This window comes from Catharus ustulatus, chromosome 5 (assembly GCF_009819885.2).
Source record: "Catharus ustulatus isolate bCatUst1 chromosome 5, bCatUst1.pri.v2, whole genome shotgun sequence".
Lineage (NCBI taxonomy): Eukaryota > Metazoa > Chordata > Aves > Passeriformes > Turdidae > Catharus > Catharus ustulatus.
In genome coordinates this window covers 14,836,207-14,850,608 of record NC_046225.1, presented here as the reverse complement: position 1 = coordinate 14,850,608, position 14,402 = coordinate 14,836,207, and the positions used below count along the sequence as shown (strand labels likewise).

The 14,402-nt window shown below is 39.2% G+C and overlaps 1 protein-coding gene across 5 annotated transcripts in view; it reads left to right on the top strand.

The window, feature by feature from the left end:
- The window catches only part of PTPN13 (protein tyrosine phosphatase non-receptor type 13), a 112,812-nt gene that overhangs the window by 15,257 nt on the left and 83,153 nt on the right, over nt 1-14,402 (top strand). For 2 of the 5 annotated variants that reach the window (XM_033060192.1, XM_033060193.1), the window contains exon 2: nt 9,436-9,555. In XM_033060192.1, coding sequence (XP_032916083.1) covers nt 9,441-9,555 — 115 coding nt within the window. In that variant the 5' untranslated portion in view covers nt 9,436-9,440. Of the gene's footprint in view, nt 1-9,292; nt 9,556-14,402 lie in introns of those variants that run through there. The other 3 variants (XM_033060191.2, XM_033060190.2, XM_033060189.1) reach the window with 2 other exon arrangements.

Sequence of the window (14,402 nt, the reverse complement as noted above, 5' to 3'; positions counted from 1 at the left end):
AATAGGAGGATAATGTATCACAGACATTTTAAATTTTATTTACGTGCATATAAAAAATGTAAATCTTGCACCTTGTACTACCATGTCTGAGTAGAAAGGCTTGCTGTCTTGAGAGCAAAATTACTTTTTTCTTCTGTTATAGACAAGTGAAGAAAGTGCAGTACTCTTTGAATAAGACTTGATATTTGTAATTGTGTTTGAATTAGCATTTATTCCACTTACAGGAAAGCACAGCAAAAACCTAGAGACATAGATTTTCTTGTGTGTACAGTTCTTGACAGCTCAAATGTAGGCCTCTGTTCCATCTTGTCTGTTTTTCAGACTAGAAATTCAGACTTTCACAATAATAATTAGTCATCACTTGTGTGAATAATAGCTTTACTCCCAGACAGGTGAGTTCACAGATAAGATATCCATGGTGTCATCTATCTGCAGACCTTGTAATGTTCTGTTCTTTATGCCATATCACCCTTCTTTTTGTTTTTTTTGTTTTCCCTGGGAATGAACCTAAGAAATTATAACTGTCTGAGAAGGCATCACACTTTTTTTTTCTGCTTCAACTCCTGGATGTCTGCAGTGTTGCCTGTGTTGCAGAGCATATGTAATTATTTAAGGAAATCTAAATTTTCCTGGAGCTGGGAATATTACTTTTTTGAGTATCAAAGACTGAAGATTTGTGCATAATAGACCCTCCAGATGATCTATCTCCATCAGTAGTTATTTGGACTCATCAATTATTTTCACCAAGTCACTGGCAGAAAAAAACGTGTGAGGATGCAGCTCAGCTTAGGGCATTGGGTAAGAAAGCCATTGGAGTATCTGTAAGAATTGAGTAGCTGCAGATGATGCTGGCTGGGTAGTAGCTTTTAAATTGGTTGGATTTTTTTTTTTCAATTTTCATACCAAGACCCACAAAAACATGCAAGTGCAGTTTAGTAGAAATATGGCAAGTGGGGTGATCCATGTGGGAGTTTGTTAGCTCTCTAATTAAATGTGTACTTAAAAAAATCCTGGTGGTGTAGCAGTGCAGCTTCTTTACCTTTTATATACACCTGAGGTAAAGCACTGCTGGAGGAATCAGATGCAGGTAGATGTAATTCAAGCTTTATTCTGTTATTCGGCCAGTTTTATCTCCATTATCAAATATTATTTCCTTTCAAGGCAGGACACGAGGTAGCTGTTAGTATGAACTGTCCTCTGAATACCAGGATTTTTTTCTGGTTGAGTACACAAGTCAGCAGCTCTTTCTCCTCATGAGTGTGTAAGGATGCTGCTTTTAAATGAAGAACACAAATCTTATTTCTGAATCCTGTGCATTTTTCACAAGTACCATACATGTGGCCATTTTTAACTATGGAAAAACTTCTTTGGTATGCCACAGTGGTATATCTTTTATGCTAATTTCTTTTTCAAAATGTCTGACAGTCAAATATATGAGGCTGACAAAGATTGTTTTGCTCAGATCCACCTTTCTCCCGTGAAAGGAAGAAATACCAAAACCCAAGTGAATTGTGAAGCTTACTCACCTTAACAGCCTAAAAAGCCATTTGTGGAAGGATTGGATGTAAATAGATAGGATTAAAGTCAGGCTTTGAAATAACATATGGTAGGGTCAGTCTTTATATTTCTTAAGAGTATGTTGACTTCTATGTTATTTACAAATATACTGCAAACCTAGCACTTTTCTTTACAACTAAGGTTGGTGGGTGCTAATGATTCCCTTCTCTTCCCCCCAGTATTGTAGCACATTAACTTATTATTTTTGTACCTATCTGAAGGACTTTTGAGTGCCACATCCGAGAAAACAGAGAACTCTTAGTCACTTGGCTTAATTTTTTGCTGATCCAGTTGTGCTGCCTCAAAGAAAGATGCCATTCTCTGTTACTGAGATTGAAAGGATTCTGTCAGAATCTGAGCCTCTTGGTATTGAGAATTTCTCTGATGTAGTAAAAGTTATCACTTCATTGCCACGTAGAGGCCTTAAGCTAAGCTTTTAAAAATCTACTCTGATTGAGTAGATCAATTACTCTGAAGTTGATCCATTAGTGAAACTTACTGGTAGTCACCAAGTTGCTAGTCTGTGGCACTTTATATCTTGGTGTTAAATATTTGAGCATTACTCTTCTCAAACATTGGGAACTGATTATGAATAATATTATAATAGAATTATAAAATAAGGTACTGAATGAAAAAGCAGTTACTGTACTAAGGAATTATCACTGCTTCCTTCACTTACTCACCAGAGCCCCAGTGTTTTATCTGTAGATGGCTTTAGAATGTCACAGATGGCGGGAAACAGTACTTACTGACTTAGAATAATACTTTCTAGTGGCTCCATGACATTTAAATCAGGTGCCTGCAACTATTTCTGCTCCCCTGACAAAAGCTTTCATTCCTCTTCAGCTCTGCTGAGAGCTGTGAGTGAGTAAGGACAGACTTCAGTCATGACCTTTTCACAGTATGTGAGGAATGCGTGGCTCTGGCATGCAACAATGGAATAACTGCTGGACTAAAGCTGGAGGTGCCATTCTTAGTGCGTTTTGTCTGATAGACAGCACATCATCACTCCATCCTGTAGTAAGATGCCTTCTTGCTTCTGGTTATTTCAGGTCATTAGAGAGGTTTAATTTGTTATGTGTGAATGAGGGTGTTACTGGCTCATGTGCTGTTTAAAAAGTGTCACTATTGCCAAGCTGCTTTGTAGTCCTGAAATTTCTTTTTTTTTTCTTGAAGCTTGCCTTAGTCACAGGTCTTCTGCTCCTACTTAGCAATTAAAATGAAAGTTGCAAGTATGAGAAATGCATCAAGGAGACGTGCCCTCTCCGAGGTGGAGCAGATCTACAACAAAATAAGGGAGTTGCCCAAGAATCTTACACTGACAATTAAACAAAGAGAGGGATTCAACAGTCATGCTTCGATTTATGTGGATTAAGCTTACTTTGTAGTGATAATTATATACTCTTCTGAATAAAATTTTAATATCAAATGTGAAACATCAGCTACCCTCATGTATAAAAAAGCATTCTGCAGTTGCCTAGAAAACATGACTTTCATGATCATTATATACAATTTGGACTGGCTTTACTAGTTTGCCTAATACGAAGCTTCAGATAAACTCGTTTATCTGGTTCTGGAGATGGAGACAGAAGAGCAAAGGAGGGAGTCAACACTAACCCTTGCTTGTCTTCCATTGTGTTTTTAGGCCAGTGCCAAAAGCTGTTTTCTTTCCACCTTCCAGGAAAGAAAGCAAGCACTTTTTGAGTAAAACAAACACTGCTTGTCCTGGAGGCGTGACCCAAGTATCTCAGTTATGTCACATTCTTCTGTCTTCCAGATATGGGAATATAATACTGATTTAAGGCTTTGGGAGGAGAAATGCTGACATCTCATCTGTTCATCTATGTATGTTCAAATAAAAACCAAAATTTATACTTCTGTTTTCATGTTGTGTTTTCTCACAAATTTGAGCTAGTTTCTGTTCCTTAGGAGGTCTGAGTTCAAGCAGCAACTTATCAGTTTGAAGAGGAAATGCAGCTTCAAAGAAATTTTCTTGGTATAGGTTGAGGATTTGTCCAGGAGCATGAGATTTTTGTTTTGCTGACATTTCATCCTGTCTGCCTGTGGGGGAGAAAGAGAACATGGAAAGAAAATATGTGAGTGGAAGAAGCTAATCTATTCCATAATAGGAGGGGAGGAATACTTGGGTGGTAATACTAATCTCTGCTGACCTCTCTAAAATGAAAGAGAAGGAATAGTGCTAAGTTAGTATTATTATCAGGTCACAGGTTGAATGAAAAGCACTGTGAGAGGAAGGGGGGTTTTTCACAAAAATTTTAGTTCACCTGATTTCTGGCAAATCTTTAAATACTTTTAAAAAAAGGGGGAAATGGTAGTTGGATCTTGAGGGACTGTCCCCCACCCCCACCCGTGGTATCTGTAGGAGAAATGAAAACAGTGGATGTGACACAAGCATTTGTTTCCTTGTCCTTCAAGACAATGATTGAGAATAATGTGCAGTAATTAACTTGAGAGCAGGACTCTAAAAGAAAAAAAAATTCTTTAAGCACAGTTGACTTGATTAGCTTGTGTACTTGACTTGATTGCATGCTTGGCTTGACTATCTGCAAATAATGCCTTATTTTCTGGATAGTCTATGCAAATTGGACCTGCAGCTATGGGAAAACCACATTTTATGCGTGGATTTGAAAATAAGGTTTCAAAAACTACTGAAGTACAAGCTTTCTAACATGGCTCCAGGGTTTTGCACTTCAGCCCAGTTTCAGCAACAGTATTATTGGGGATAAACTAATTGGTATATATAGTCCAGATCTTGTTTGGGGATGTAAGATGTGGCCAATGTAAATAAATAGGATAGATGCCAGGATTCTGAAATTACAGGGCATGGTAATGGTTTAAGATGCTCAGGTTCTGAAATGGGAGAGACCAGACTTTCAAAACTGTCCAGGTCCAGCCCCAGTTTAGTGTCACTGACACTTGTGCCTGTTGAGTACTTTTAGAAAGCACTTCATGCTCAGCGAGTGCTGAATGAAAGTGTCAGGGTTTTATTTTCAGGCAGCTAATCATGCCATAAGAAAATTAAATTTTAAGAGGTTCTCTTGGATAGCATTGTCTTGTTAAATGTAGTTCTGCCTCCGGGCATTTGTATCTCCAGAGGAAGGGCCAAAAAGGGGCTCTTGGTTCATCTGCTAAGAGAAAAGTCTCCTCAGAACCTGCCACCTTTTGCCTAGGTGTCCCTGTTGGGCAAGGGAGAAATATTGCTCATATTCAAGGCAGTAAAGGTCACCTACCAGTTATTTGTATAGTACAAATAAGATAGAATTTTTTCTCCACTGGAAGTATTTTGTATGTATATAGAGTCTTCTTGCTCTCTCTTAGTTTTAAATTATGTCAAAGGATAAAAATTAATATCAGAGTATTTAATGTGATTATTGAAAAACCTCTAACAGTGTTTGGTATTCTAGATTTTTTTCACTGTTTCTTGCACTTCTAAAAACACTTGCAGAGTGTATGCCTAGAGCAGCAGCTTTTCATGTTTCTTGGCATCATATTCCTATGAAATATCAAGTGCGAGGCATTTCAGTTAGCTGATGTTAAAGCACAGCTTTTGACTGAAAGTTTTTTTCTGAAGCTAAAACATACATTAGGGAAAAACACTGATACACAAGGTAAGGAAAAGAACAAGGGATGTGTTACTAAAACCCAAACACAAAGTTGTCAAGTGTCAATTAAGTTGAAGCAATTTAGCCTTTTGACTTATAGTCTGTTTTTAGGAACTTTTAAACAAAAATTGCTGTATTGCAGTCTTTAATAATCACAGTTATGGCAATAACTTATTTTGAACTGAGTTGAATAACAAATTACTGTGGCTGGCAACAGTTCAATAATATTTGTAAAGATTAGGTCTTTAAAATTTTCTGAATTCTTCACTGGTGTTGGAGAGCTTCAATTTCAAATTTAAAACGTGTGAGGAAAAATGGTGGTGGTTGGGGGAAATGAGAATTCTGAGTGTTTAACTTCTGCGTACATGAGCAGTTAAAAAGTGAGGTGGTGTGAAGACTTTGTAAGTGTATATAAAACTATACCTTGCAAACAGTTGTGTTGACAGAATTACTCGGTGTGAAGGGCTGCTCCTGCTGTGCTTTCCATCTTACCTGGGACACAGAGCAGGTGGAAGGCTGCCTCATGGGGTTGGCACTGTCTGGATGTTCCATAGGTGGTGTGCTTTTAACGTGTCTTTCTGGGGCTTTAAAATGAGATTTTTAAAACCAGGAGGTCACTGAGCTTGTTTTCAGGCAAGAGGCAGAGCCCCATCCCACTCCTTGGGGAGTGTGTGAGCTGTGTCTAGAGGGAGGAGCTGGCAGCTGATCCTCATGAGGTAGACAAGCTCTTTTCAAAAAGTGTCTGAAATATGGGAGAGGCCTCTGGCTTAAGCAACATTTCCCCGTGACTGTGCTGCTGGATGGCTTAGGGCTGAATGGTGCTGAGAAATTGCACTCAGAGCTTGTTAATACAAATGATTTACACCTGAATTTACTCTCTTGTCCTGGAGCATAAAAGCTGCCTCCATACCATGCAACTCCCTTCCTGTGGAAATAGTATTCCTGTGTGGTCTGGGAGTAAATTCTGCCCCAGAACAAGCAGTCTGTCAGGTTCATGTCTGTGCACCTCCAGTGCTAACTATTTTAATTTGTCCTGCCTTCCTACACTGTATTGTGCTCTCTGCTGTGCAATCTCCCTGTTGGATGTGCTGTGGCTGTGATCTCATGTGAATTTTGGGTGTATGGGAAATCCATGCCCTAGCAGTTCCTGTGGAGGTCATACCTCCTAACCCTGAGACTTGCCTACCCCAATCCCATCTCTGTGTGGCCTCATATTAAGATATAAGTCTGTCCCAAGGAAAGGGGAAGTGAACTCATCCTTGGAAGGTGCACCTTTCAATGTTCTTTAATCTGTCTGCCCTTATTACATGGAGTGAAAGGAACAGGGCACAGGATTCCAGATCTTAATTTCCTTAGATAAAGAGGAGGCAGGGAGAAGACTTGTTGCAAAAAATGGCTTGACGTGAATTAAGAGTCCAGACAGAACTTTACCAGTGCATCTAGATTTCTTTGCTGGTCAGCCTGGAACACTGAAAAACTCAGGGACTCCCAGGAGCATGGTTTTGATATAGTATTCTACAAAAACTTTAAATGTTTTTCTCTTAGAAAAATTACTCAATATAGTCCTTATGTTGAAGTTTATCATTATGTTCAGGTATTGCATAGCACCAAAAGTTTTTGTACGTATCGAGCCGAGCATTTAGGTTTCTGTATTCAAAAGGACCACATGCTATTAAGGGTTCCCAGAACCTAAGGAGACAGAGAATTTGGAGGAATTGTGCATTGCAAACATCAACACTCCTACAAATATCTTCTTGTGAAAAACACCTGAAACTAACTGGTGGGGGAGGAATATGTATTGATCCAGGCACTTCCACTGCCAGCTCCAAATCAGTGCCTGGCTGATGACAGGTGGGCTGTACAGGTGGAGAAACCTGGCCTTGCATTTTCCTGCCAACAGCTGCACCCCAGCTTCCCTCAGTCAGTTCCTGGGTGCTAGAGAACCATTTTGTGGGAGGTTCTTTAATCCTCATAACCAGTGTGTTGGTCTGCCTATTGCTGAGACAGACAAGCACTGCAGCTTAAGGATAATTTTGGGGAAGAAAAGTTACAGAGAAAGTTACCAAAAAGTTACTGAAACAGATCTACTTCAATGAGAATCCCACTCAAATCCCAGCTTTTGTCATTCTGCATGTGGCTGTGCTTGTAATGACTGGTTTTGTGATGGATTTTGCTTGAGCTTTCAAAATCAGTTTGGTTATATTGTGTCATGTGTTTGATTTTTGTCAGGCTTCTGCTATCTGTAAAATGCGAGCAGATCTTGTTGCTTGCACTGCTACAGCTGAGGGCTGGGTGTGTATATTCATACACTGCTTACTGTGATCAAGAAATTGTTTGCTGTAGGATTCTTTTACTGTGGATGTAATGTGTTTGGGAGTTTCAGCACACTTGCTCGTGGTCTCTGTTGTGTTGTTAAATAGGGAATTGGCTTATATCTGCTACAGAACAGTCCACACTATTTAATCACAGCTGAAAGGATGCAGCATTTTGCAAAATGGGGAAAAGGGGAGTGGCAGAGAAGGATTTGGGGTGGGGGAGAGGAAATTGTCATTCTTATGCTTGGCATTCTCCTTTACAATATTTATCACAGAAAGTTGTCATTTGCAGTTCGTGTATTTTTAGTCCCTCAGAAGATGAGATTGTTTAATCTGAATAATCCAGACAGCTTGACCTACTGAAATTTGAGACAGTGGCTTGAAATCACTAAATTTCCTGCAACAGTGAGACCAGACACTCACTCTTTGCCTGATGTATGTGAATCTCATGCTGACTGAAAGCACAATTTTCTCTGGTTTTCCATCCATTTATTACAAGTCTGCATTGGTCCCTACCTTTGCATTTTTCATGGTTTATTTTTCTCTTTGGGAATTCAGATTTCATCTTTCTTTTAAATATGATCTGAGTCTGCTTTCCCTTCCATTGTCTTTTGATGATGACTTTTGAACATTAATTGTTGAAAATATATCTGGCTTAGTAAATACACACAATGAATGAATGCTATAAACAGGCAAGTTGTGAAATAAGGAAAGATAAGTTGTGCTGAAAAGCAGCCAGCAATATGTAATTTTTCAGTAGGAGAATGGAATTCTAGGTGAAAAGGCTAGCATTTTAGCAAGTATGGTCAAACCCTGTGTTTTCAGTTAGAAACTGCAGGATATTCAGCCTTTTATGTTGCATTATATGTGTATAAGCCTGGTTATCTGTAATTAAAAACACATGGAAGGCATAAAGCTACCTAGACAGTTGGGAAACTAAATATAGTCTGTAAAACTGTCCCTCTTTAAATTTGTTAGGTTAGTATCCATACACCTGAGCTAGGATTGTATGGTGTGATGGGGAGGCTCTGGGTAGGTGATTTAATGGCAGGGGGAGGAGCTTCCAGCAGTGCCATTGGATCATCTAAAACTGTTGATACCAGTCTCCAGACCATAAGCATTTCTTGTGGAACTGTATTTGCCATTCCCAGCAGCAGCTTTGGAGCCTTTGAGTCATAACAAACTTACCAGTGATGACTGACAGGACACCTCAGCCTCTTACTATAGCTCACTGCCTCAAGATTTTATTCTCTGGGCTTTGGAGAGAAGCACAGAGAGAAGCCACTGCAGCTGCATCCTCGTCAGAAATATAAATTGGCATGAGTGGTCAATCTGAGAGCATTCTGTAGAAAGCTGGAATAATTAAGCAGACATGTGGTTTATTTGCTCTTGGGCTTATTAAACAGATGAAACTTTGCTTTTCCAGAATATTTAGGGATGCATTATTCAGTTTTCTGATGGTTTTGGACAACAGAATATTATATCGTAGTGTGGTGAAAAGGGCTTAGCTCTTTCAAAAAATACTGAAGCATAACCTCGTTTATCTGGAGAAAGAAATCTTTATTTGTTTTCTGGGGATGTGTTAATAGCTGATTTATTTTAATAAACCTGTAACTACTGATTGATCTGTCATCTTTATAAACAGAGCAAGCGCTTGCCCATAGCATATGGATTAATGCCAGCTTGTTGAATTTATGGATGTAGAGCCTACAATACTAATATGAATCATTATTTTCTTAACCTGACTTTTTCTGGAGTAGGTGCTCAAAATTCTTTATTGCCATAGGGAACATTTTTGTATTATTTATATTTGATGGGTTCTGTTAACGCTGGAGATTTTTGTGACCGAGGGTTGGACATGGATTATTGCCACTTGAATACTGTGTACATGGAGAAGAAAAGATGTTATTTAGTCTTACATCAGTCTGTTTATTTCCCAGGTAACATGCATGTGTCACTAGCAGAGGCTCTGGAGGTTCGGGGGGGACCACTGCAAGAAGAAGAAATATGGGCTATTTTGAACCAAAGTGCAGAGAGCCTTCAAGAACTATTCAGAAAAGGTAAGCATTTTTTAAGACTGATAAATACAGAACTGGAAACATCTTGGTTATATTAATGCCATATAAGTAAATTGTCCTTCCTAGGCTCTAAACCCAAACAATACCTTGCTCCTTGTTTGTGTCTGGGTAAGTGACTCTCTGCACGCCAGCCCAAAGGTTGCTTTCAAACATCACTTCATGTTCTGCCAGAACCTGTGGCATGTCCTATTTCTTGTGATGATAACTTCAAATATTTTAGATCCATTGATGTGAGAAGGAAACATTGGAAAAAAAAAAAGATTAGTCTGAGACCATTGGAATACTTTGGTACTGAAGGGGACATAGAAATTGGTACAGTGCTGTGCAGTCATGACTAGTGTGCTCTGAAGAGATTTTGTCTCAAAGGTGAGAAACAGAAAACTTCACCAGAGGGCTAGATATGATTCCCCAAAATGCAAGTGGCAACACCTACATAGCTACTGAGAGGAATGTGGTGTTTTCTTGTACTTCAAAAGAGTTAGAAGTATTTCTTCTCCCTCCCACCCCAGTGGGCTCCAAGCTCAGCATCTGCAGTACTGATAATAATACACATTTTAGCACTAGGTCTGAATATGGAACTTTCCCCTTTCTTTATGTTTTCTTTTCTTTAAAATCTGCAAATCCTTAAGGCCCTTCCCTCCCTTTCTTGCTTTTTCTTAATAGCAATAAATGCTTAATCCACATACTGAATTTCAGTAACATGTTCAATTTGTTTTCAAATAAAGTATATGTTCCCATGATGCATCCTAGTATTCCAGCATCTTTATGGGTGATCATCCCCTTATATCTAAGCATGCATATGCAAACTTACTCAGTTTTATTGATGAAAAGTCAAAGGTTCACAATTTGAAAATAGTCATTGTTTTGCTACATTACTGTGCAAGGGTATTTGATGCAAAATATTTTGTATTTTTTGCAAGTATTTGATTAAGAATTTTATAAAGATTCAACATTTAGGTTGCTTTGGGCTTTTTTTTAAAGATTTGGTTTAGACAATCTATTGAGTCAGACACTGGCTGGGTGTGGTCTCTTCACAGGCTTCAGAGAAGGCAGATGTGGGCAAAAACTGCTATATGGTGCCTGATTTCTGATCACACTTTTAGCTTTACAAATATGAATTTTATCAGCTTCTCCAACATATTTTTTTGCCAGGTGAATTATAAGTAGTTTTGACATCCCATTCAAATTTATCTTCTTCCCTTTACCAGTGCTCTCACAGCCATGTCTGCTTTCCCTATTATGAATGCTGAGTTTATTGTTGAAGTTTGACCAATTGACCTGTCCTACTGCTTCTCATATTGCAAGAAAAAGAAAGCTGGCATCTACTTTCCTCTCTTTCACTCTTTATTGTCTCTTGGAGACAGTCAGGAGATGGTTAAGACCTTGACTTAAGAGGGATCGTGAATGATTAGAGGTTTACTCTTGTGAACTTTACAGGGATTGGCACATGGAGCTCCATCTTCTAATCCACCTGCAAGATCGCAATTGTATGAGCACATAGTAGTGAAAACACATAAAACTTTTTCCTGGGTCTAAATTTTTTTTCCCAAAGGGAGTCTCCACTGAAAATAAGAGCTCACCCTTTCTTGTCCTGAGAGTAGTGCAGGAAAGTTCCCATAATCTCTCTATGAAGACTGCATGCAAACATCGTCAGCAAGAACACAGCCCTCCTTCAGAAGAACAAGTACTGAAAGATGAGAGCACAAAACAGAAATGTGCCCCAGGACTTCTGATATGTGTTTTTAAGGCAGGGGAGTGTTTGCCAGCCAAGACTGGCTAAGGTGGCAGAAGCTTCTGATCTTACTTCCTATCCGTGAAGACCAAAACACAAATTCAGATAAAATCAGTGCCAGAAGAATCTGTCTCTTTTTTGGAGATGAAGCTGTTTTATTGAGTTGTTTTTCTGCTAGTTCAGCAAACTATTTTCAGTTGCATGCTATTAATTAACCTGGGATATAGCCTTTGGTAAAACACACTTCAAGAGACACTCAAATGAAAGAGCTTTTCTGTAGCTAAGGTTGATAAACGTAATCTAATTCCTCCCAGCAAGTTGGATAACCAGACAGTCTTTAATGAAGGTTGTCTTCACTAAGGAAGCAATCTAGAAACTTTTTTTGTCATCTTGAATATCAGTTTCTCTACTGGCTTATGAAGGTGGTGTTGACATGTAGGAACAAAAAATGTGGAGGTTCCTGTAGGCTTGTCTGACTCAATTTGGTTCTTTATTTGTGGAGGACTTGTAGCAAATAAGGGATCCTGAAGAAGTCTTGTTTTCCTTGGTCAAATTTCAGACCCATTTCTTCCACGCATATGGTGTGGAAGAGCTGTTTTATGGCAGAGGATGAATTTCCAAAATTTTTTCTGAACTGACGGATTGCTCCTGGGCAGAGGGAGATAGAACAAGCTTTTAGCTTCTGCAACATCACAGCATGTTCAGCTTTGACCAGTTCTCAGAAGTGCTCTTCCTCCCTGTACAGAGTCCTGGAGTGCCTAAACATGCTGTTCTGTAACAAAACATAAGCTTTGCTGAGTGTTTTGTACATTGTTTCTTCCAAAAAGTTAAATTAGGCGTATTGTTAAACAGTCTGTGCTCCAGCTGTTTTGAAATGAGGGGGATAAAAAAGGCCTTGGAAATAGCCAGCTCTTAAATTGCCATCTGTTGGCAGCCTCCCCACACCAACCCAGGAGCCACAGACACTTGAAGGAATTGCCATCCCAAGTAATATTTTGTGTAATATGATCCTGGTAGAGTTTTAGTAGTTTGTTTCAAGTTGGGAATCTTGCTGTCACTCTGTCAGCTGAGAACCTGTTTTTCAATTAATTTCTTACTTAAACTAGTTTCTGGAAATTAGAAAAAATGTCCAAAACAAGCTTTTGTCACTGATTTGATGACTTCTTGATATATGAAAGTTGTGCATGTCTTTTAGTGAGTCTATCTTCTTATCCATCAAAGCACTGAATAAAAGGACAGGAACATTGCACATTGCCTTTATGGTTAATTGCATATCACATCACACCTGATTCAGCAACAGATACAGAAATGTGCATATTTTTATCCCTCTTTGTGTTTATGGTTCTAACAGATGTTGAACTCCTTAAAAATACTTCTCAAATTTATTTCTGTTATAAAAAATGAAAGCTTAGATTGAAATGCCCAGTTGCTAATCACTAATTTGGAAGATCAGACCCTGGTAGCTCTCTTGTCAGCACATTATAAGCTGTTAAATGAAGGAGAAAGAAAATCTAGGAGTCAGTTGCAGATCTGACATCAGTTGCACTGGTGATGTTGAGATTAATCTGGAGATTTGAAAAGGCCGATACCAGACCTGCCCTTCTCTTACATCTGTTTAATTATCTGCAATAACTATTTTGTTGTTGAAAGGGTGTATCAGCTGTTTCAGACGTGCTGTATCTTGCACTCAGAACTCCATGAGGTCAAAGGAATAAGTCTTTGAAGTAATCTCAAATGTGAGTGTATAAGCATAAGGAGAATGCTGTGCTCGCTGCTGCTGAGAATTATAAAACAGGCGTCCCTCTAATTTGCTAGGTTTAACTGGAAAAGATTTATCTAAACTCGAAAGTGGGGAAGCCTTCATTTGTCACTTGGGCCACTCCTGTTCCAAAGCGTGAATTGAGGATTCTGGAAATAATTGGACCTTAAGTTTGGAGACATGTATCTAAAGGAAGGCAGGAGAGAAGGGAAAGCCAGTCTGATATTAAAAAGACAGGTTGAGCAAATAGAGTCTTTGCAAGTTGAATGTCTTGCAAATTTGCATATGGGAAATGATTTATGTAAAAAAAAAGTCATATCATCTGAAAGTGGATTTGAAGAAGGAAGATTATGGCTTTCAGGGACCTGTAAATCTTGTTGACAGTCAAACAACTGTAGTTGCTTTGCTTGAGTAAGTGTAATGAAAAGAAGGAAGGCAAAGTGTGAAATGTGTTGATGGGGACTAGCAGTGAGTCCAAAGTAGTCATAGTAGTTGGGATGGAGCAGGAAATGGATTGGTTTGTTTGACAAGAGGAAAAATGCAATAGGAAGGGGTAAAAACCCAAATCCTCATTTCCTAGCTTGTCCTTGTTGGCAGGCTATAAACGATTGCTTTTTCCCTTTGCCAGTAACTGTTGGGGAATGATTTTTCTTTTTTCATCATCTAGTGACATTTGATCTCTTTTTTGTTGAGGAGAGATTGGGCCTTTGTAATTTTATTGGGGTTTAAAAAATTTTTTTAGTTTCTATTCCTCATCCTTTCTTCCACCTCCACCCACCCTACTCACACCGAAGAGGCTCGGTGACTACCTGCACTCTTTGCAGAGCTCTGCTGGATGTAGTCAGCAGGCAGTGTAATGTGGTGGTTGATTGTGGGGCAGCTCTAGAACAGAAACTGATCTCAGAAACTAGTTGTTCACACTGTTTCTTGCTCTAGTATCCTCAGGAAAGAGTACATTTCAGAGGGGTTCAGTATCCCATCAGAGCTCTCCTGTCCCTCTGTGGTGAAGGGGGAGGGAGCAGAGATGCTGCAGTGCTGCTGGCCCTGCACACCAGACGTGCAGGGACATGCTGCACCAGCCCAAGGAGGAGAGGATTTACAGCAGAAGTGGTCCCATGTGCTGGCATAATCCTGGTCTGCCTGCCTCCAGCCTGGCCTGAGCACACAAATGTTCAGATTTCTTTGCTCTAGGAGAAATCTTACTTGTTTCAGTGACTGCTATGGAGGGAAGCAAAGATGTGTGTTGAAAACCTTGTGTATATGTTTGGGTTGTTCTGTGCTTTTTAGAGATTTGTGTGTATGTGTGTGTTCTGTGCTAATGGCTGTGCCTAAGACAGA